Below are 24,592 nucleotides of genomic sequence, written 5' to 3'. Positions count from 1 at the left end.
CGCACTGTGAGTCTCAGCCCCTGCGGTGGCAGCTTTCAGAGAACATGAGTCGGGCAGGAAAAGCCAGCGGGAGGCAAAAAGACACACAGGAAATGCTGTGAGCTGTAGCATTGCTGCTCTCCATCTCTTTTGATGGCTAGGGCAAGACCATGAACTGGGTGGGTGTCCGAGAGGTGTGAGGCCCGGTTTTGGGAGGATGCAGCCATATGGCTGGGCTGGCCTCGGAGGGATTAACACAGGTCTGTTATTATTCTGCAGGGAATCTCAGATAGAAAAACGCCTATTTTGCTTCCAAAAGGTCATTTAACTGAAGACCTATTTCACTGTCACGAGATGGAGTTGCTCTTTCCCTCCCTCCTGCGGCTGCAATTCCACTCCAGGCTCAACAGGCAGAGCCCCCGATGCTGAGGCTGAAACCGAATAGCGCTGCCCACACTGGCTGTTGGTGTCTCCATTTCACTTCTTTAACCCAGCACAATCCTCAGCACCCCCCCCCTTCCCTTTCCCCAGGGGACTCTATTATACCCACCGATCTGTTCACACTCCTTATCCCTCTGCATGTTTGCACACACTGCTGACCCAGGCTTTATCTGGAAGACATAAGGGTCTGTGTGCGGAGTTCCCACAAGGGCTATTAATTGTGTCGATGTCATAGCTTTCTCCCTTCCTCCTCCTCTCCCCTTCCACCCCCGCCCCCACTCACAAACTCTCAGGAGATTTGCAAAAAGAAAAACAGATTCACATATAGAATTTGCAACCTTTGCAAAATATGATCCAAACCCTTGGGCGGGGAGAGGGGAGGCTGGTGTATGGTAAATAGTAGAAACAGCCCAGACACTCCTAGCTAAATGGGATACAGCCCCTTCCCCACTCAAGGCACTAAACACAGGACTGAATGTCCCATCAGCTTTGGGAAGGTTTGGATCATGATCCCAATCTGGATTGAAATTTTGCAGCTGTAATGGGCCAAACCAAAATCCCAGATAGGAACAGCCTTGGGCTATGGGGAAACTTTGGATCTGGATCCAGATTATGCATCTCAGCCCCGGTCACCTGATCATATAGAAATGGTTCATCCACCGTGTCATCCTCCAACTTTCAGCTCCTCCTGCTCCTAGGTCAATGGACCTAAAGAGTCCCTGGCTGCTGTGTTATCAGGGGACTCAGCCGTGTCCTGACTTTCATCTTTACCTGTACTCGGGCCTCTGTGAGTTTGGTCCTCTGGGCTAACTCCTCTCGTGTGTAGATATCTGGGTAGTGGGTTCTCTCAAAGGCCTTCTCCAGCTCCTCCAGCTGCTCGGCTGTGAAGGTGGTCCGGCTACGACGCTGCTTGCGTTTCAAGGGGAGGTCCGGTTCAGACTCAACATCTGAGCCTTCATCCAGCCTGTTACCTGGTGAGGAAAAGCGAAGGACTGAAGCTTAAATGGCAGAAAATCCAGAATTGAATAGCTACAGGGAAGGAGAGAATCCAATATAGTCATAGAGTTTAAGGCCTGAATAGACCATCAGATCATCTAGTCTGACTTCCTGTAGATAATAGCCTACTAATGCCTCCCAGCCACCCCACAACCAGAATTAGAGCGATTCTACTGTGATGGTGTCCACCAAGCCAACTTCTACTTCTGGGTAGAACTGGACTGGGAAATTCTGACAAAAAATTTTTGTCAGAAAAATGTTGATTTGTCAAAACTGAAATGGTTTGTGGGAAAGGATCAGTTTTGATGAACCTCCTGATTCGAAAATTGTTTGGGAAAAAAAGAAAAGTTTCCAAATGGTAGAAATGTCCCATTTTGATATTTTTGAAACAAAACATTTCATTTGACAGTTGGGAACTATTTTTCTTTTTTAAATGTTAATTTCTATTTTTTATAAAAAGGTTCAAAACAAAAAAAGGTCAAAATTGAAAAGAAACACCTACAAATGATCAAACATGTGAGTTTGATGATTATTATAGTTTTCGGATGATCAGTTTGTGGACATTTGTGAACCCTTGGTCCTGATTTGGGACATGGAAACACACGTGAAACCTCAAAAACTCTCATGGGGCATGAAAATAGTTTCTACTTCTGGCCTGCCCAGAGGACACAGGGCTCCTGGCTTGATTCTGATGGAACCAGCACTGCTTCTCAGTGGCTGAGAGAAAGCACATCCTCTATAGATGGCCAGAGCTGGGTAGGGGCTTTAAATGGAGGGCAGAGGACCTAACATCAATATCTCAGGCTCTAGGACCCTGCAAGGTGGAGGATCCCAGAGCTCAGGTTGCAGCCTGAATCCAGTCTACACTGCAGTTAAACTGTCCCTTAGCCTGAGTCAGCAGGTGGCTGTTTGATGCCCCTTTGTGACATGAGTTTAGGGGCCTCGGTTTAGTTCCTTGCGAACAAGCATCCATTTCCCCCCAAACACCCCACAGCCGATGCTCATTGTTGGCCATCTCTGCAGAAAGACCGTGAGCTGAGTGGATTCCCCTGTCAACCCTAGAGGTGGTCCCTTCTGGTTGGCATGATGCCCTTTTGCTGGGCACAGTGCACAGGGAGATTTCATGGCTGCTGCCCAGGTTCCACCTGTCCCATGGATAAAGGGAGGGTTTAATCCAGCATATTTATCGGGACCAAATTCACAAGAGAGACAGCAAAACTTCCCCAACAGCCCATCCTCAAAAGTAGCATTTGGCCCCCTGACTTCAGTGAATAGGGCACCCCGAGCCCCGCTTTGAGGGAATTATGATGGGTCCATAAAGTAGCATTTTTAACAGGCTAAAAGCATCTTAAGGGAGACACTAGGAGTTTAAAGAACTCCCACAAGTTTCAAAACAGCTTACAGGGAAAGGTTTCCTCTTAAGTCAGTAGCTGCATCTCCTGTCAGCATCGTACAAGGTTAAAGGGAGTCACAACTCACAGAAAAGGTCCTCGGCTCTTGGAGGGGGCAAGCAAACAAATTTTCTGTTCTTTGCTCATGTTTTGGCTACAGTCCTGGCTTTCACTCTATCTACTCTGTCTTCATTATTAGCTCTGATACCCCACCTGCTACAGTCTTTTATCTGGGAGGAAGGGAAAAAGAAAGAAGGAGAAAGAAAGAAAGAAAAATGCTGAAGCATTTGCTTGAGTTGTATTGATGTGGATCTGCTGCCAGTATCAAGTCTTTGCTGTGTATGGGACGTACCATTAAACAACGAAACCAAATAGATCATACCTGGCCAAAAGAGTTTGCCCCAGAGCTAGTGGGCCTGATTCTGGTCTCACATACACAAGTGCAAATCCTTAGCTGATGTCCACAGAGTTACCCCAGTGTAAATACACGGCCCGATGAACCTTACTGGGAGGGGGTGGGAGAAAGGTGCTAGACTGCATCACTCTTTAGTGCTCCCTCGAGGCCACTCACATTGCAAAAGTGTTCTCTCAACAGATGCTGTGCGACCTTGCCACAGGTTGAGTGGTGCAGATACCAATGCACAGAATGCTTAATCTAGGCCGGTACCCCACGTCGCTGCTGTGTGGGAAAGTGAGAGACAACTTCAACTCTCTTGGGATATATGCCCTTGCTCAGTATGGAGGCAGACCGGAGAACATGATGTATAAAGCCTTAGGTCTCCTCAGTGAAACAAGCAATCTGCTGTCTCTGTCTGTTTCTCTTTCCCTGTCTCTCATTAAGACAATCAATTGTACTTAAATGCACATTGATTAACTACAGGGACCTGATTCTGATCTCCCTTACACCAGAATAACTCCACTGACTTCAATGGTGTTATTCCCGATTTATACTGACGTAGCTGAGAGCAGAATCAGGACCATAATCTATTTCAGTGTATAGCTCACAACCCCAATCTACTCCTATTAGGCCAAACCTTTATCAGCTATGATTAAATGCACGAGTTACGTATGCAGGGCCAAATCCATCCTTGGAATAATCCATATAAAGTCAATGGAGCTGCCCCTGGGATGAATCTGGCCCCTTCTCTTCACTGTGTTCTTATGTGGTGATCGGAACTTTCCACCAAAACCTCTTTTTTCCCCTCCCAGGACTGGGAATCCCAGCTGTGGTGTTCTCAACAGCTGCTGAACAATGCAGACGGCCTGTGGGGCATGAGGCAAATGTCCCAGTGGGGGCCAATTATTTATAACGAGCAGGTCAAACATGCCATTGGAGCCAGCGTGCTGCAGGGCAGGATGCTTTCATTTCTTGGGTCTATGTGAGGAGGATGCATCAGGCCAATATTTTTAGGAGGCCTTTAGAATCCTGACTGTAGCACAAATCTGGTACATTATCAGCTTCGTTGGTTCTGGTACATGATCAGCTTCACTGGTTTTTGCATTTTCAGGAAAATCTCTAGATTCTTAAATAGTGCAACATGCACATCTGGGCCAGGTATAGGTACATCTAGGCTCTGGGGAACCAGACTGTGCACAAGCACATCTGGAATCCAAGAACATATCATTAATTTACTTAGCATAAATATAATTGTATATTTCACAAGCAACTGTAAGTTTCATTAGTTGGCATTCTTGATGGAAATAGTTTGCATAATAGAAGTTAGGACAGAGGTAAGTTTGGGTCTAAACTGAAGGCTGTCCCTGGTAATGAGAGGACATTTGAGAGTGTTTTGTCCACAGCATATAAACAGAGATGTTAGATAAAAAATGTAAAACACTCTTGCTGGAAGGCTGCAGAGGAACACTATTTTTGTTCCTAGACTCCAGAACAATGCACAGTAACCCAAAACAGAGAGAGAGAGAAAGCAGGCTGCTCACTAAGGCAGCAAAGCACAATTCACCCCACTTTCCTTTAAACTGGCTCCTTCCAGACTGACTCTGCTCACATATTATCCGAAGAGCCTGCAAGCAGGACAAGGAAGCTCCCCCACAGCCTGCTTTTAAAGTGATAGCTTGCAATACAACTGAGTCCTCAATACACCACAGACAGTTGTGAAGGCAAATTAATCAGATAGAACATTATTTCAGTGTTGTATAGATAAATACACACACACATAGCAACCATACTCAGGCTGTTGCATAAGGAACAGCTACTTAGTGACGCTCTTTTCATTGTGAAGTAATTATACGGAGTTTCAGATTTACTGTGTTGTAGGGGTGGAATGGACTTGCTGGCCGTTAGAAAACATGCAGGCAACCTAACCACCTGAGAGGACTTCCAGAGTCCTCATCGGCTTTGTGATCACTGATCCTGACCCTTAGAATTGCACATATCCGATTATTTCTGTTACCCTGCCTCCCCCACCTCTTAAACGTGACCCCCTTTTTTTGTCTCCTCCACATGTTACTTCTTGTCTTTCAGACTCTAAGTGCTTCAGTCCAAGGACTGTAATTTACTATATTATTGTACCCGTGCCTAGTGCAGCGAACCCCCTGATCTGGACGTATCCCAATATAAAGGTGACGTTGATAATAAATTATAATATTTTCCTCCAGTTCACCTGTCCACCTGGGAGTGGTGCTAGAATATCTATAGCAGGGGTAGACAACCTATGGCACGTGTGCCGAAGGTGGCATGCGAGGTGATTTTCAGTGGCACTCACACTGCTCAGGTCCTGCCCACTGGTCCAGGGGTCTCTGCATTTTAATTTAATTTGAAATGAAGCTTCTTAAACATTTTTAAATCCTTATTTAGTTTACGTACAGCAATAGTTTAGTTATATATTATAGTCTTATAGAAAGAGACCTCTGAAAAACATTAAAATGTATGACTGGCACTCGAAACCTTAAATTAGAGTGAATAAATGAAGACTCGGCACAGTACTTCTGAAAGGTTGCCGAGCCCTGATCTATAGAAAACGGAGCTGGCTCACCTGGCTACCTGGTGGTCATGCTTGACTATCTATGAACAAAACATCCAACATCCAGGTGTTTTATATACCTGGGGTTAGTGCTACAATATCGATGGATAATGAATCCAACTCTTCCAGCTATCTGGTGTTACTGCCAGAATACCTGTCACTAATTCATACAGCCCTGCTGCAACCCAAAATATCACACACACACACACACACCCCAGTGTAGGAGATGGGGAAGTAGAATGAGAGAGCCTCCCAAAACTCAGATAAGCTTCATCCCCCGCCCCCGTTTGCTTCCCCACCTAGCCTCTTGTGCATATTTTCCATGGTGGTCTGGAATGGGAAGGAGCCAAACTTCTTTAAACATCCGCAAATTGGCAGGTGAAAAGCCCCTCACAAGGAGCCTGGCAGGGAATAGCCAGTTGTCATGACACCCAACTCATCAGCCTGTCCCTTGGGACTTGCTGGCCATCTACCTGGCTGCAGTGCCAGATGGGAGAGCGCCAAAGCTGTCATTACAAAGTGGCGGCAGTGAGACACTGGCCTTGCAGAACACTCCCTGTCTGATCATTTCCAGAAAGCGTTCGATGACAAACGGGGCATGGAGAGTGGAAGGGACTTGCCTATGGTCATGCAGCAGAGCTGGGAATACAACTCAAAACGCCTGATGCCAAGTCCTGTGCTTTAACCACGAGACCATATGGAACAGACCAGGGAGCAAGACAGATCCCAGGGCACGTCTGGAACCAGCTGGTCTTAGCAGGATGCAGCTGCCACTGTCAGGCACAGATTTTTTTTAAATAATGCGGGCCGCCTTCTGGCTAAGACTGAGTGTAGTGTCAGCTGATTAGCCAATGCATCCTGTATTATCAAGGGGATGATCTCCCGTAACTACAGAAAGATGGCCTCAATACTCTAACAGGTCTTTTCCTAGTCAGAGGGCTCCTATGCGGGGGACTTACTTCTATTATTCTCAGCAAAGTTCACTCACAAAAAGATTAAGAAACCTGCAGGAATAACCACCCCCTGTGTATAACGCAAAAATAATGCCCCCACCCCCCCGAACCACCAAGAGCCTTCATCCAAAACCTGAACCAACTTTTTTCCCCAGTTTGAAAATGTTTGGATGCCTTCCCTGCCTCCCCTGTTTATTACTGTTCTTCTGAACAACCAGGCTCCAGCCAGGATAGGCAGCAGAAGCAGCAAAGGAGTGCGAGACAGGCTGTTCTGGAGGTATTTCGATCCTGGCTGGAAAAAGAAATCGTGCAAAATACCCAGCCTGATTATCACAGAAATGTCGGGCTAGAAGAGACCTCCAGAGGTCATCTAAGCTATCTCCCTGGGCTGAGGCAGGACCCAAGTATACCTAGACCCTCCCTGACAGGGGTTTGTCCAACCTGTTCTTAAAAACCTCCAAGGATGTGGAACCTGAGATACTGGATAGTTTTGAGAAGCATCGTTTGATTAGAGCCTCAGATTTTGCATCGGTATTACTGTGTCAATTACAGCTGTGGGGTTTTTTAATCATAATATTTATACTAGTACAATTCCTAGTGTAGATACAGTTACACTGTGATAATGATGTCTTATACTGGTCTAATTTACCCACTTCCCTTATAGGAATAAGCCGTAGGGGATAAGCACGGTTAGACAGGTTTAATTGCATCCACACTAGGGCTCTTATCTTGCTTTAAACACTACCAGTCTAGATAAAGGGGTACAACTTTTGCATGTAGACGTAGCCTCTGAAATATAAAGTCCATGAGCCTGATTCTTCCCCCCTTACACCATGTGTCATCACGTGCACCTGAGGAAAGGTGTGTGAAGTGGGTGTATAATGTCACCATTGGTGTGAGAGGTGGCAAATCCCACTCTGGGCTGGTCTACACTGGGGGGAGTCGATGTAAGATACGCAACTTCAGCTACGAGAATAGCATCGACGTATCTTATTTTGACTTACCTCCAGTCCTCATAGTGTGAGATCGACAGCCGCAGTTTCCCCGTCAACTCCGCTTCCGCCTCTCGCCCTGGTGGAGTTCCGGAGTTGACGGGGAACGCGTTCAGGGACTGATTTATTGCGTCTAGAAGCCAATCCAGCCGGTAGTGTGGACGTATCCAGACTGTAAACTTTTTGGGGTGGGAGCATCTCTTTGTTATATGTTTGTACAGCGCCAAGCGCAACGGCACTAGGGCTTCTAGAGGGTATTGCAATGCAAGCAACAGTGACTGGGGAGCATTTTATGCTCCCTCTCTCCAGGTATAATTGACCACCCTTAACGCAAGGCAGTGGAAAAAACAGGCAGCACCTTTTGCATGGGTCACCCATCACCCCTTGTAATGAGGGACAGGGAAAGATTAGCTCGCTCGCTTTCAACCCCTCGAGGATGTCTGGGGATTGCCTGTGAAAGGGAAGGAAGAAGAAGAGAAGAAGGGAGAAAAAGCCATGGGAAAAATGGCACAGAGAGGGGAGATGAAAGAGCAGCCCCTCTAGGATATATTCTAGATACAGGACACGCACTGGTTCCAGGCTAGTTTCTGAGGGGCGAGTCTATCTCTCACACACAGCACAGCTGCCCTGTAGCTAGAAAAACATTTTTCTTCTCTTTAATTGGCTCGCCCTTGGAAACAAGCAACAAATGTGGATTTATAGTACAGGAGAAAGTTTGCCAACTTGAAAATTGGCAACACTTCTTAAGTCCCCTCCCTCCTTATTTAGATTCTTGGCCCTTTGGGGTAAAGTCTGGCTGGGTCTCTGTTTGTGTACAGCACCTAGCACAAAGGGGCTCCGCTCTCAGTTGGAGCTGGTGGGTGTGACTGTAATACAAAATAATTGGTAAAGATAGTAATGGGTTGCAACCTCGGCTGGCGTCAATCAGCGTCGCTCCACTGATGTCAGTGGGCCGGATTCTCAGCTGGTTTAAATCAGTGCAGACCCACCGAAATCCATGGAGCTCTGCCAATTTGCGGAAGCTCAGAATCTGGCTCAGGAAACCCTAGCCTAGCGGCGAGCAGAGATGAGCCCAATCGGCAAAACTTGAACTAGATCCAACTTGTTCCAAAGCTGGGGGCATTCAGATCGGGGCTCATGGTCCAGTCCTTCGCTGTAGCATTAACTTTCACCACGAACAAAATCCCAGGAACAGCCCCACACCACCACATCCTCCCACCCCCAAGAGGATGGAGAAAAGAAGGTGAGGAGAGGCTAACTGGAGATTTGCATGATCCACCTCAAGCCCCAGGTTTGAACTGAGGATTCGAGGGATGAAACAAGATGGCTCCTCTCGGATGAAGGGTACGTGGTCAAAGCAACACACGCAGGTGCGTTGGCGGGGCAGGGAGGGGGTCTGGGAGACGGGAAAGAGCTGGAGGGGTGGGGGAGCTGGTTTTACAATCCAGTCTAGCATGAGAAAATGTGTAAATTATGGCCCGCAAACGCGCATTCCTGGGTAACAAGGCCAGCGGAGGTGGGGCGTGTAATTAGGAGGAGCTGAGCAGAGGGAGTTTGCAGGAGTTTGAAAGGGGTGGGAGTGGAATGGGGATGTGGGAGTAGGGGAGGAAGAAGAAAAACCCTCAATAATTAAGGGGCATGCTTCTCCTCTCTCTCCCCAGCCCCTTCCCCCTCCCTTTCCCTCCATTACTTCTGGGAGCCTCTTAGCCTTGGAGTTAAATTAATCAACAGGATTAGGTGGAATCGGCCACGGCGAGCCCCTCCAGGCTCAGACAGCCCTCGGTGCTCTACAAGGGCCCGCTGCCTCTTCTTGAAGCACCTCGGTGCTTTCTGGAAGGATTCGCAGACAGGATTGGACATGAAGATGCATTCATTATAGAGGAAATCAGATTTGGGCAGGGGGGAGGGGAGGTAAAAGGGGGGCTGCGTGTTTTCTCCTATGATATTTCTCATCTCTCTCTGTCACCCTCTCTCCTTTAACTCTATTTCCTCTCTCTCTCGCTCCCACTTGCCCCATCCTAAAAAGTGACTGAGAGGAAGAGAGAGGGGAACGGATTTGTGAGTCGCTGGGAACCTGCCGGAGCCCGTCAGGGCGCTGTCCGCACACAGTAAGTCACGGCATCAAAGGGGCTGCATCCCAAATCACTCCAAAGTCACGGGGCAGTTGGGACATCCCCAAAAGACTGTACCAAAGGCGCTGCGGTGCCTGCTCACTGGGAAGCTGGTTAAGGCGTCGGGAAGCCTCAGATCAACAGCACAACGGGGGTGGGGTTAACCAACTTTAAAGACTTGGCCGTCCAAACCCTCCGACCCCAAAGCCCCTCAGGAGGCTGCATGGGATCGGTTCCTGGGCAGGGTGTGAATGGAACTCGGCCACCTGTCCAGAAATTCTGCTCTGAACCTTCTGAGTTTGGGCCATGGCTCTTCCCACCCTCATGCTCAGGGGGAAATTAAAGAGCATTATTCTGTGGTCTGGTTGGTGACACGGGGAGCAGCCCCTGCTGTGAGGGGATGGTTTCCTCACATCACACTGCTGTCTCAACAGCTGGTGATGTGGTGTCACGTTGCCACAATGCAGCCAAGAGGCACTCCAGGGAAGAGCTCATTGGATGGAAATCTTCACCACCACTGGAGCTTTGGGCTGGGTACAGGTTCTGGTCAGGACCCCATGACACATGCACAGGGCCAGCCTGTGAACCTTTTCCTCATGCTGAGCGGCACCTTACACCATGAGCAGCCCTGCTGAAATCAATGGGGCTATGCATGGGGTTAGGTCCTACTCCATGTGAGCAAGGGCATCACAATCCAGCTTGGCACCAGGAGGATGCTCCATATCATAGAATCATAGAATATCAGGGTTGGATGGGACCTCAGGAGGTATCTAGTCCAACTCCTGCTCAAAGCAGGACCAATCCCATATATATGTATGGAGGCCATATTCCTCCTCTCCATTTGAGCCCTCCTGAATTGACTTTTCGAGGCTCTAATGGACAACGGCCTGGATCTTTGGCTCCGATACCTTGCTTTCTCCTCCTCCTACCTCTGGAAACAGACTGTTGATGGCACTCCGATGCTATGGAATGGGTGGCAGTATAAAACCCCAACATATGGCCGTACAGAGATTTCACACACTGATTTGCATTGATATCAGAAGACTGGCTTTGTTTGCCAGGCAGGCTAGTTATTTTTATGCAGGAAAATGAGTCTGTCAGGGATAAGAACAGCCCACGGTGCAGCCCGTATCTACTTAGTTTACTTACCCAGACAAGTGTTCATGCTACACCTAGTACTGCCACAGAAGAGCAAGAGTGTTTCTGTTCTGCCCGCTGCATCAGTAGCAGAGTTGCTGGCTAGAATGCAGAATCAATATTGATAGGGTTGGAGGAGGAAGCAGAAAAAACACGGCGTGGATGCCAAGTGCCAAGAGGGGACAGCAGTGCTGGGGTGGGGTCATAAAATCCCTATTTTGATTCACCAACTGACCTCAACTGGCGATGGCAGCAATTCGGGAGGCTCAATAAGGCACAGCAAGATGCATTTTTTAAATTTGCAATGAGTACCCATTTTCTGACCACAATTGATGGTTCCCTCTGAGCAAGAGCTGGGCAGCCCTGGGAATAGAGTATCTGCCTCTCTCTGGAGCAGGAACAGGCAGAAAGCAAATAAAATCCATCAAAATGCAAACAAGACCATCTAAAAAGTGAGTTGAGGAGAGAGACGGCGGTACTGCAGGCACAAAAGAATTATATTTCCATGAGATTTTTTTTAATACGAAAACAAAAATCACCCTCCCCACCCCCCGTCTCTCTTCTTTGAGGCCGATGAAGTGTTGAGCCCTAAATGTGAGGGGTGGGATTTTAACTAAATAAGATTTCTGCAGAATAACCCTTCCTCGCTCTCCCCTCCCAACCTATTTAGCTGCAGATGTGTTCAAAAGAGAGCCAGAGAGATAGTTCAACTCCAGATGCATCCCCCCAACCTGGCCCCATCCACAAAGAAACAATAACCGGCGCATACAATATAGCCTGAATTCTTCATTCTCCCCAACCTGTAAACTCCTCTGTCTCCCAGTTCCCTCCGCCCCTCCTCAGCTATATTACAGTTTAACATAGTTTAGGGGCTGTGGTGTGAAGCGACAGCAGAAAACTGAATCACGTAATAGTTGATATGCGTTTTAATCAAGTAATTCGGTCCAAGCCGAGTGATGGTGCGTATTGGTGGGGTGCCCTTGAATACCAAACAGACTGGGTAGCAGGGCTAGGAAAATGAAAAAGTCATTTACAGCTCAGCTGGGGACCGCAGTGTTCAGCACAGCATTAGTATGGGGCCTTAGGAGATGAGGGTTTTGTTTTTTTTATTCAGGCACTGAACTGGTCAGCTGTAACTAAACCACAGATCGAGGTAATGTCCATTATGGACTTTACAACTTGGCAATAACACTAACAATGAGACTGATGCTCCAGAAGGACGGGGGTGGGAGGGAGGTATTTCCCTTGCCTTCTCTGAAGGTGCAAAATTGTATTGGGGGGCGTGAGAAGGGAGAAGCTAGTGAGAAGAGAAAGCTGGAGATTAAATAGCCTGAAAAAGAAGCGAATGGAAAATCAAATGTCATTCCGAGCTTTCTTCTTAATGTTTGGATCATCAGGCAGCAAACCTAAATGCAGCTAGAGCCGTGCAATACACAGAGATTTTGGTCTGCAGCAAGTGATGAGTTTCTTTTCCAATTTTGGGTCCCCTGGATTCACACTGCAGTTGAAATAATGAATCTGAAGATTCCAAGTGAGACTTGGACCGGACCTCCACGCTGTCCCTGGTTCCGGTTAAAAACATGGCAAAACCGCCCCAGTTCCTCCAGAACTCAGGCCTCACTTTGCAAACAGAAGCTGGGATCAGGTGAGAGGGCGATGGCTCACTTGATGATTCCCTGTTCTGTTCATTCCCTCTGGGGCACCTGGCATTGGCCACTGTTGGAAGACAGGGTCAGATGGACCTTTGGTCTTACCCAGTATGGCTGCTTTTGTGTTCTTATGTTGTGGGCTCATAACAAAGTCAAACTGGAGTGTATTTCATCAGCTGCTTTGGCATGAAATGTTCACACAATTGTGGCACCGTGGCTAAGGCACTAGCTTGGGACTTAGGACATGGCAGGTCTATTCCCTGCTCTGCCACAGACATCTGTGGGACCTTGGGAAAATCACTTAGTCACTCGGTGCCCCAGCTCCCCATCAGTAATAAGGGGAGATCTAGACTTCTAAGGAGTGATGATAAATACATTAAAAAGATTGTATGGCACGGGGGGGTCATATAAGCACCTAAGGAAGATACAAGCAGCACTGTTTCAGTCACATTTTCAGCTTAAACTAAACAGCAGCCCAAAGCTGCTGCACCTCTGTGTTTTATGGTAATCGTCTCCCTTATGCTGAGACCCAAAAGTCAATGCGAGCCTCTCTCCAGCCCATGGGTCAGCCAGGGGAAGAGTGGCACAGGGTGTCATGTGTGCTGGATTCCACTCCTTCCATTCTAAGCGGAAGCGAGCGGCTGACCTTGCAGACACACATTGGTTCTGTCGCAGGTGCTGTCCAGAGCAGGATTTTCCCAACAGAACACCACATGACTTGGGAATGACAGGTCAATACACAACAGACTGATGTGCAAGGGGAGCATATTGCTGAGGCAGCCCACCCAATGTCACAACACCCGCAACGCATTCAGGCATCCCACGCTGTCTTGCACGATAGGACTCGTGAACTGTGGAGCAACAGACCGGTGCATGCATTTTGGAATGGAAAGTGGGAAGCCTGACCATCAACTGCACCACCCAATACTCCAGCTTGGAGACATGTTTGTTTTGATAGAACTAGGGAGATCAACCCTCACAAAGAGTTTTCACTGCTGCTAATCCTGGATTTGAGTGAAGACTTGGTCAAGGACCTTTACTCTGGAGTCCTGCCCATCCATAGCTCTCTGTCTGTCTATCACCATACAGTCTTCTCTCTCCATCCATCCATCTAGCCTGGTTCAATTGCCTTGGAGATGTACATAAAGCCCATTACACGAGCTGTGTTTGGGCTAGATCTCTAAACCACTTGAACATTCATATGTTACAGAACTGACAGCGATTCGTTCAGAGATCTTTACCAGTTAAACGTTTGCTTCTCCAAGAAGGGTCTCGGGGAGGCCAGGCAATGCAGAAGGGTGCTGCTTAACATTTCACCTGGACAGACCAAGTCCCCTGCGGCGCTGACATAAAGCAGTGTAGCTCATGGCACGCCCATGGCACTGCACGCAGGGGGATCTAGTCCTGGAGTCTCCGTCTTCTTCTCGGAACATGAAGGAAATAAAAGCCATCAGGACCCCTATTAAGTCCCACTGGAAGTCCGTGCTTGGCAGGGCAGCTGCCCGCTGCCGTGCCCCATGGAAAGACCCCTGGCCATGAAAACCGATTCTGTTACGTGTGAGCAGTGAACAAAACCGGAGCATCCAAACCATTTGGGGAGAGACGGTGGGGGAGGGGGGAGCAGAGAGAGAGAGAGGGAGACGATGCCTCTGACAGCCTTTGTCAATTCCCTGCACTAGCCTGAGCATAAACAGATGGAATATCCATCAACTCCGGTCTCTTTTCTTTTCTTTCAACTTTTTTCTAGTTCTCGCCTCCCTCCCCTCCTCCCGCCCCCCCTCTTTCTTCTGGCTTTTGTTTGGCCTTTTAAAGCACCCCGAGGTAAAGGGGCCCTTCCCGACTCCTCAGCACATCTGTGAAGTCCATAAAAGGCCCTTTTCGCTTCAATATTCATAGCTGCGTGCTTGTGGCAGGCACAGGAACCAGCTGAGGGCTGCATAAGAGGGACCGTGGGGACTTGCCTGCTCCTCCACTCACTGCCTCTCCTGCTGCAGCATCTCACTTCAGCTGGGCTCCCAAAACTGGGCAGCAAAGGTAGTTTGCAGGAGGAGGATGGAGGCCAGGGGGAGGATGGAGGCCAGGGAGCAGGAGGGTCCTAATTATTTAACCTGGGAGGTTCCTCTCACGCTCTCATCCTTTGCCTGATCTACCTTGTTAATTCCCTTTAATCATTTTTCATGCACATAGGACAAGCCTCTGGGCCAGATCTTGAGCTGGTATAAATCAGGACAGCTCCATTGCAATTTACACCAGCTGAAGCTCTGGTCCTCTGATGCTATCCCAAAAGGATGGCAAAAGAGAATTGGGCACAGAGGACCAGCGTGCTTAGCCCTCCAACAACAAAGGAAGGGGATTTTGGTAGGACACAGAGGGGAGAGCATTACAATGACCTGGACTTTGGTTTTGAAGATGTGGCCAGACTCAGAAAAAGCCATTTGACCAGTGAGGCAGAACGCATGGTCCTCAGTACCAGCGGGAAATTCCAAACTTACTGGGGTCAGGGAGAGATGTCGTTGCAGCGGGTGATGACTGGAAGGGTAATGTATTGGCACAGGTAGTTCATTTTGTTCTACACTGTGTGTTTTGGTTTGATAGTGATCTGTGTGTGCAGATGCCATCGCCAGCATGCACAATGCTCTGTTGGCAGCACAGCCACTTAGCCCTGGCCCCAGGAGCTCACAAGCTAGGCAGTAACCTTGTTCAACTGATCTCAGAAGCTTATCGTTGATTCTGAGCCTGCTCTGGTCTGGGCCCATTCCCCTGCATAAGTTAGAGTAAGCTGAAGGGTGCTCTAAGTGAGGCCATTGCTCCAAGGGGCTGAAATGTCAACTGGAAATTGGAGGTGGGTGTAGGGACACCTCAGCCATGCCCAATTTGCTCTCTCTACACCTTCTGTGCTCTGTTCACACCACTTCCACCACAAGCAGGGGTGGGTGGCATAGGAATCTCTATGACCCAGATTCTCACAGGGATATTTAGGCTCCTTAATTCCATGAGCCTAAATATTTTTGAGGATCTGGGCCTACATCACTAGGGGAGCCCTCTACACCGGAGCGATTCTTCTGCAGCCCTATGTCCCCATTCCTAAGACAGTACAGTGCCAAGTGGCCACATCAGACCCCACATCGTGGCCCTGTGGCCTGAGTCTAACTGCAGCTGCAGCATTAGTATACTGGGCCAGATCCTGGCCCCTCTCATATCAATGTGTGTTTTGCAGTTGAGTTGACTGGGACTAGAGCTGGCTGAAACACAAGATGCCTTTCTTGCAAAAATCATCATAAAACTGCAGAGGGTTTTTTGCCTTGAACGACGCTCAAATTCATATTTTGGGCCAGCTCTAAATCAAGCCAATGTTTGGCTTATTAATGATTGTTATTTGTCCTGGGGTTGTGCCTAGAAAGCCCAGTCAGTGTGCTAGGCACTGGACAATGTGTTTAATCCCAGGAGCGCTGGGGACAGAAGATGACGTAACAAATGCCTCTCTAGCGCCGTCCCGCTGAAGATGTTGGAGTTACACAAGGGACCAGATTGGCCCTATGACTTTACTTCAGTATGTGTCGGGCAAGAGATTGGTCAGCATGTACACACATTTCAGAACGGCTGCCGACAGCTCTGTTCCGAGGTCAGGGTCCTCGAGTGGGATCCTTGAGGTTCCTTCCCGCTCCCGAGCTGCTGCCTCCATCAGGGATCAGTGCAGATCTGGGTTTGCTCATGATTTGGGTGCTGGAAAGAGTTGGGTGATTTTCTTTTAGGGTTTTCGGAGGATTTCAACATTAAGGAAAGATGAAATAGTTCTCCAACACCTTTACTCCTTCACAGCGCATGGTAATTCAAGAGCAATTACTGTATTAGGGCTCATAGCGAGGTGTTTCAGGTGCCAATACTGGCACAATAGGGACACAAGGCACCCTCTTAACTCCCCACATGGGCAATTGCATCACCAGTCTGCGCATATAGTCAGGTCGCTACTCTCCTCTCCACACAGGCAGGGACGGGGAGTGGGCAGAGCCTCAGCTCCACTTCCCCAAAGCACCCGCCAGCACAGGTGAGCTGATGCAGTGGGAGAGGTAAATGGGTAGCGGAATGGTTCAGCTTTCTTCCCCTGGAGCAAGAGGGAGCAGGGACTGAACTGGGACTCTGAGTCACAATTCAAGCCCTGGCTTGTTCCTGGAGCAGTGCCCCTTACGAGGGGCTCATGGTGGTATCTCTCCCTCCCCCAGCCCTTAGAGAGGCAGTTCTCACTGAGCAGAGAATGGTTCCTTACAACCCTCTTATACCTTTATCCTTCATTTCTACAGGTGGGCCCATTACTGTTCCATATAGGGTGCCACCCTCAGACAAGGGCCCTTGTGCTGAGATAGCTGGTTGGCCTGATCTTGGATAGAAGGCACAGCTCAGGGCTAAATACAGCCACACTGAAATCAACGGGAAGACTCTCAATGGATTGGGCCCGTACTAGGCAGCAAAGCAGATAGCAGAAAACTGCTCCTGCCTCCACCTGCTGAGGGAGGATTCGCAGAGCTCAGCATTCCATGGTCTCAGACCCCAAGTCCCAGTAGTACCAGCAACCCAGGTTAAATCCACCCAGTGGCAGAAAACCAAAAGGTACAAGTTGGTTTTCCCCTGGTGGAGCAGTTGCTGCTCTGGTTGACTCAGCACACGCAGTGCAGTTTCTGGTAGGTAACCTAAAAACAGGGCGAGTTGCTTCCATTGAATAATACTCCACAGCAGGACACACACCTGCTGAACAGAGGGGAGAAGGCAGAAGGCCTGAGGACTCAAGCAAGGTGCAAACTATTTATCCTATAGGAGAAAATCATGTCTTCACATTGTGATGTTGCATGGTAACCACACAATGCTGTATTGTGACACCCTTTTGTCCCCTCTTTCCCCTGAACGTTGGTGCGTTAGAAAGATAGATCTGAATTATTTGGCTTAGATTTTTCTCTAACAGCAATGCAATATCACCATCACTATTCAAAAATACGTATCCTGTGCCATCAATTTACCCACTGCACTTTGCTGAATACAGAATAGCTGTGGGCTTAGCCTTGGAAAGCTAAAATGTAGTAGACACAAGACATCAGGCTGGCCTCAAAACACACCGGCAAAGCTCACATATGCAAAAATCCCTCATTCGTGTGTTGCTGTCGCCACGGCATGCACACATGTTCATCTGAACATGCAAATACAAACATGTTTGTGTTGCAAAAATCTGGAGGTTTCGCACACAATCAAAATCGGGCAAGGGCATTTCTAGAGGCCTATCTGAAAAAGCAGCTCTGGAATTTCAAGGATCTGGGGAAATCTTTGCCACACTAGAAGTTCCCTACCGTCAACACAGGAGGAAATGTGCCGTGAAATAATCTCCAGAGACCCCTCATCTGCTCAGGATTCTATTCCTGGTTCGTGCCCAGTGTGACCTAGAACAAGTCACTTTGGCTGAGCTTTTCAAACTTCGGTGCTTAGAGTTAGGCACCTGAATATGAGTGACCTGGTTTTCAGAAGCGGGATTGCCCACAAAGCATGCTGCCGTCCGTGGGTGCTGCAGTCACTCAGTGCCTTTGAAAAGCAGGTTGCTCCTATTTAGAGGCCTAAATATGGATCTAGGGGCCTAACTGCAGGCACCTCGGTTTGAAGAGGTTGACTTACAGTTACCTCTCTGTGCCTCAGTCTCCCCATGTATAAAAGAGGGGTAATAACATGCCCCACCCGGCCTCACAGGGGGAGTTCAGGTGCTTTCCTGAACTGTGTTTGCAAAAGCACTTGGGGATATATTTAAACTGCAGGCATCTGGAAGCCTCAACCAAGATCGGGACCTCCATTGTGCAGGACAGTGCTACGTACACAGTCCCTGTTCCGAAGAGCCAGGACAGACAAACAGTGGGCAGGGAAGAAGGGGCCCCACTAGGGGAAGTGACTTGCCCAAAGACACAGAGCAGGGAATAGACCACCACCTCCGTAACCCTCAGGCCAGAACCTGCCCATTAGGCCACGCTGCCTCTCACCTTGGGGATGGGGAGCGTGTGCGTAACACACATTCTGACTTTGCAGGGCTACATAACTAATAATGATAACAATGCAGAGGAAAGGGGCGATTTAAGTGCAAAGCGCCATCGCTGTCCCTCCTCTCCATTCGCACAAAGATAGCCTCAGGGGGGGCTTGTTTTGCCTCAGTTGTGATAAGTCCCCATGTCCTGTCCCACATGGATATAATGGGGGAAGTTCCCCCTGCTTCCCACTCCTTCCTAATCATCCCAGCCAGGTGATGGCAAAGGACCTTCATTGGAGAGGCCCATTCAATCCCATCCCCAGCTCATGAAGCCCTTGCCAATGCACCTCAGCTCTCCTCCAGCCCCGAGCTCCTCACCCTAACCTGACAATGCACCTTAGTCCTGGCTTGCAGCACCTTTGTTATTCCAGTCTTGAAACACTCCCTCCCCGGATCTGCCGATGACCCCCATTCCCAAACGGCCTATTCCCCTGCTATCCCACACGACTCATGCCAACAGATCGTCCCATGCTCCTCACTCATGCTCTTCCAGTCCTGGGCCCAATATAGTTCTGTTGAGTTACCTCAGACTTGACTTACAGCATCCCCCGCTATTCCAGTCTTGGGCTTTCCAAAAACTCTCCCAATGCACCTCTATCCTGATTGCAGCTGCCATCTTCCCACCCTGGGCTCCCCACAGAGCTCTGTCGTCACACCTCCATCCTGATCGGCAACGAGCCCCTTCCGGGTCAGTCCTGAGCCCTCTCTACAGCTCTGCCAATGCCCCTCACCCCTGTCCTTCGGCACCCTGCTATTCCAGCCCTGGGCCTTCCCTAGATCATACCTTTCCGTATAAATCTCTTGCACCAAAGATGCACCAATTTCAACCTCATGAACCTTTCCCACTCCTGAAGAACCAGCCGGCAAAAACGAGATGCTGGAGACCAATATAGCACATGTGAAAAACGGGTTCCTCCTGCTGCCTGCAGGCCTTGGTTCATTTATCTGGGCGTCAGGCTGCCTGTCTGAAGCCAGGCGGGGTGAGCAGAGTGGAGTGTGGGGATTTTCCGTGGTTTGCCCTTTCTGTGTCCCTGGCTGCTGGGCAGCAAAGCAAAGCAGCACAGGTTGATGTGACCATGGAAGACACACTTACTCCTGTCTGTTTTTCTTTCTCTACCTTCCATCTTCTTTGTCCATCTGTATCTATCCCTCTTTCTCTGCGTCTTTTCTCTCTCTGCTCCCTCTACTTTCTCTTTCCCTTCCTCTCTCTCCTTTTCTGTCTCCTCCCTTTCTCTCTCCCTCACTCTCTCTGCGCTATGGTTCGCCCCCTCCTCTTTCTGCCTCTCCTCCCTCTGTATCTATCCTCCCCTCTGTGCTTTATGTTAATTTTAGTCCTTTGGAAAAAGCAACAGTGATGTGAGCGTAGAGAACTCCGGGAGAAAAAAGGGGCCACTAGCCCAACACCAGGCAGAGGGTGCCCTCAGGAATCCCTCATCACATTGGCCAGCGGCACCTCCACTGCCATTAAAAATGCCTTGCGAAGCCGGACTGTGACATTCGGCTGCAAATGAACCGCTCGGCCTGTCTCTGATGCTCTCCTCTCAGCCGAGCTGGGAGAAGAAAGAGGAGAAAGAAAAATCACAGGAGAAGAGAATGAAAGTGACAGAAAGAAGGATTGAATGAAGGAGCGAAAAGAAAGCAAGATATCCCTGCGCTGCTGGGCCCTTTCTCAGCCCTGTCATCTGGTGCAGAGCCCCGATCGCATTGTCTCACCTTGGACAAAACGAAAAGGCGTTTTTGTGCAGATTCCTTTAGAGCTGCCAGAGCCGGCACCTTAGGGGGCCGTTAGAGCCTGAATGTGCAGCTGACAGCCCTGTGCAGCCCGATGTGATATCAATAAACTCCGGCATGTCAACTCTTCAGGGCAGCTCATGTGGAAGGTATGGCCTGAATATTAAAACCCTGAGCGGCCTGGAAAGAAGCTTGGGGTGGAGCGGGGCGGGGGGTGGGGAGGAGAGGAGGGAGAAGAGAGCAGGACAAAGATCAAGGGGGTGCTTAGCAGAACTTTGGGGGGCAAGACGACCCAAAATACATTTTCTGCTGCCCAGCTAAATGAGTCAATGAGTGTTTGCTTTTATCCTCAGCCATAGAGACCCCCAGGCAACAGGCGCAAAGGAGTCACCAGACTGGACTAGATGAGTCTCTGATGGCAGCCAGAATCGGATTATTCCAAGGAAGGTACATGAAGTCTGCAATGGCATGACAGTACTGCATGGTCTGGCCAGGGGAGGGAGTCCTGAAGCTTTGCCCCCACAAGGAGCAGAAGGGCCATCTCTCCCCTAAATTATTTATTTTATGGTAGTGCCTAGAGACCTCCTTGCGCTAGGCACTGTACACACGCATAATAAGAGACAGTCCCTGTCTTAAAGAGCTTTCAGTGTAAATAGACAAGACAGGCAAAGGCTGGTAAGAGAAAGGAAGAGCTATGATCTATATTTTGCTGATGAGGAACTGAGGCAGAGATGACTCGGCCCTCCTGGTGCCTAAACAAAATGTCACTCCCAGAAGACTGCTCAGACCTTTGTTAAATGATCACCTCTCTTCTTTCATGGACGTTTGGATCAACAGAGAAATATTTTACATTTTTGACATGTTAAATCACACCATTAGGTTCCAGAGTTAACGCGCCCAATTGCAATGATATGGGGCAAGTCACAGCTGGCAGAACCTTTGTGTCAGGCTGTCTGCAGACTCCAGCAGACCTTGCTGCATCAGTTTTCACTCAGCTTATCATTGGAAGGTTTATCTTTGTGCCCGTAAGAATTTTTGCCTTGAACTGAAAGCTTAGGTCCTGGAATGCAAGATGGGGCCCTCTGGGAAAAACGTACAGGCTCAATGAATCACCCTGAGACAGCCTAATGGAACTTCAGGGTGTGGAGCTGGGCTGAACTCAGTGGCTACGGGAAGCGACATGAACACTCCCCTTTAGTCTTGATCAAGCTGGGTTAACGCGTCCTCACATTTGCTCTTAGCTCTGATTTCAAAAGCAAAATGCAGCTGAAAAAGGAGAGTTTCAGCAGGTGTCATTTCTTTCGTGCCTCCCGGGGCACACAGCTGCCACAAGGGGTCATGGTATGAGGAGTGGGGCAATTGGGGAGCCAGAGCCGATTCCATGGGGGACCTCAAGCTGGACTCTGTTTAATGGGGAAGCCAGTGCAGGACACCAACAACCAAGGTGATGTCTACATGCTGACCCTTTTCTCTGGACAGAGGGACATCATCCACCTGAACAATTGGTGCTTTTCCCTGGCTTGAAGCCTGGCCTGAAGACACTGGCAGGGTCAAATGGTGTTGGAGGCTGGTTTGTGCTCACTTCTGAATTAGCTTCCTTAGAAAAGGGAGGTGAGACACTAGATGGTGGTTAGCAAGATCTGTACCATCAAGCACTGGTTCCTTCACTATTATTGATCATCTCTTCCACAGCTACTTGTGCACCTGGAATGAGAGTATTTGTGGCTTTGGTCCTGTGTGCTGCCTATTGTTCTCTGTGGCTCATGAAACCATAGCTCATGCACTTCTCTACGACACAAGATAATTCCTCACGGTGAGGAGAGTATGTTGATGGGTGCCTAGGTACACCTAGTTGGTTAGATGCAGGGATAGACAGACAGGCACCTGCAGTTAGACAAGCAAACAGATGAAGAGTAGGGATGAGTGGATAAAAGAAGAAGAAATCTCCCCTCATTACAAGCCTCAACCACAAACCCAAATCAAATCTCCTTTAAGATTCTGTTGGGACCAAACACAGCATGAGAAAGGCAGTTCTCACACCAGTTCTCTTTCCAGCCTGAACAGAGACAGCAAGTGCACAAAATTCCATGAGAAAATCTTTGAACTCCATAGGTTTCCAGCGAATGATAAGCCCAGATTGTAATCACCCCTGACATTTGATGGTACAGGTGAAATGATACTTGCATCCAAACCACTCAGGTTTCTTCAGCCAAAACCCAAGCACTGAGAAACCTAAGTCCCTTCACTCATCTCTGTTTCTAACCAAATGTTGCAGATCAAAGAGTCTAAGCAGCATCCAAATCTTTGGTTGTTTCAGGAACCTTTAGATGTTCACCTCTTTCCAGTTCACAGATAATTTCAGCTGCTCACTGATGAGATTCTGAGTTCAGAGATGGATATTTTCTCTTGAGATAGGGACAGCTGGTTTGGATAAATTAAGAACTTACCTTAACAGAACTTAAATCTTTCCTGAAGTTTCTATTATGTTGGTTTAACTCTGGTTGTCTTCATCTTCCTGCATTTCTGTGTTTCAACATTTATACATTTATTCTTATCTATATTCTAGTAGTCCCTAAAGTCCACAACTGTTGTGGTAGGCATTGTATGCTATCTAAACAGATAAGGGCGGAAAGGGTAGGACAGGAAACAGAGAGGCAGGGGCAGCTCCAGGCACCAGCATGCCAAGCGCGTGCTTGGGGTGGCAAGCCGCTAGGGATGCTCTGCCGGTTGCTGCGAGGGTGGCAGGCAGGCTGCCTTCGGCGGCTTGCCTGTGGAGGGTCCACTGGTCTCACGGCTTTGGTGGACCAGTGGACCCATTGCAGGCATGCTGCCAAAGGCAGCCTGCCTGCCGTGCTTGGGGCGGCAAAATGCCTAGAGCCGTCCCTGCAGAGAGGTGAGGTGAATTGCCAAAGGTCATGCAGCAGATCCGTGGCAGAACTAGGAACAGATCTTGGGTCTTCTGACTCCCAAGCCAAGCCAGCGTCTGATCCATGGACCACACTTCACAGATGTTATGGCCAGAAGGGACCATTATAATGCTCTAGTCTGGCCTTATGTATAACCCAGATCCAGAGAACCTTAGCCAGGATTTCCTGAATCAAGCCCAAGTTCGGGTTGAGCTTGCGCACGCCTTATAGAAAGGCATCCAATCTTAATTTCAAGACTTCAAATGACAAGGAAGCAACCACACACACACAATGGTGAATTACCCTCACTCTTAAAAATCTGCCACTTTTATTGCAATATTTCCCTCCAGGCTTAGAAAACCCACTGTGCACAAGATGAAGGGCTGCATACGTGGCGAGATAGCCCCAGAGCTGTCAGCAAGGCATACCACCCTCCCCAACACCAGAAGAAGCATCAGAATTTCATCTAACAACGTTTGAATCTCATCAACGGTTTGGTCTGGGGGATGATCAAAAATGTAAGTAAGTTTGGACGTTTACCTGGACCAAACCTCTGTATTTTTGGATGCTCACCACCAGTCACTAATTTTCACCCACTGCGAAGTAGAAGAAAGCACCGTATATATGCAGCATTTTTCAGTGTCTTAATTTAAACAACAAACAGCCTTCTCCATGCATCTAAACAAATGAACCTCCCAGTCAAATGATTTGAAGTGGGGGCATCACACTTGGATGGGGAGCTTTAGCCAACCATGAGTGAAAGGGTTGGACCACACCCTCTGGGTTTAATTTTAACCCTAGGAGTGCTGTAGATTCAAGGGAGAAACCCCATCGAGAGATTCAGTCATTGGGCTGCGACTGGTGACAGTGTGAGCGGACCCTGTTCTGGGGATGGCAGGGCTGCTCGGGGTGTCATGGACACTGCTCAGAATGCTTCTGCTACTTGTTTAGAACCTTGCCAGGGAGCCCAGCACCAGATATTTCCAACTGACTTTAGTAACATGGTGGGAACTAGGGGGAGGAGACTTGTCAACTCATTGTCATGGATATGTTCTTCAGTGCAATGCTTCTGGCTCTGTTGCTCCACCAGAATTTTCCACTCCCTTTTCATCCATATTTCGTCTGTCTGTATTGTCCCCATGGGGACAGCTGACACAGACACACAACCCATGGGGTTCCAACAAACCCCACACTTCCTGGTGGATGCCACCATTGGGTCTCTGTAGGTATGTCTACACTGCCCATTAAGCCCAGGTTCTGACTCAGGCTTGCA

At 48.7% G+C, this 24,592-nt stretch overlaps 1 protein-coding gene across 2 annotated transcripts in view; it reads right to left on the bottom strand.

The window, feature by feature from the left end:
* Positions 1-24,592, bottom strand: part of PAX7 (paired box 7) — a 146,397-nt gene that overhangs the window by 76,328 nt on the left and 45,477 nt on the right. For both annotated transcript variants that reach the window (XM_030537820.1, XM_030537821.1), the window contains exon 5: positions 1,192-1,391. In XM_030537820.1, the coding sequence (XP_030393680.1) occupies positions 1,192-1,391 (200 nt within the window). The remainder of the gene's footprint in view (positions 1-1,191; positions 1,392-24,592) is intronic.

The sequence above is a fragment of the Gopherus evgoodei genome, chromosome 18 (assembly GCF_007399415.2).
Source record: "Gopherus evgoodei ecotype Sinaloan lineage chromosome 18, rGopEvg1_v1.p, whole genome shotgun sequence".
NCBI lineage: Eukaryota > Metazoa > Chordata > Testudines > Testudinidae > Gopherus > Gopherus evgoodei.
The sequence above is the reverse complement of the archived record's forward strand: the minus strand, read 5'-3'. Positions and strand labels throughout refer to the sequence as shown.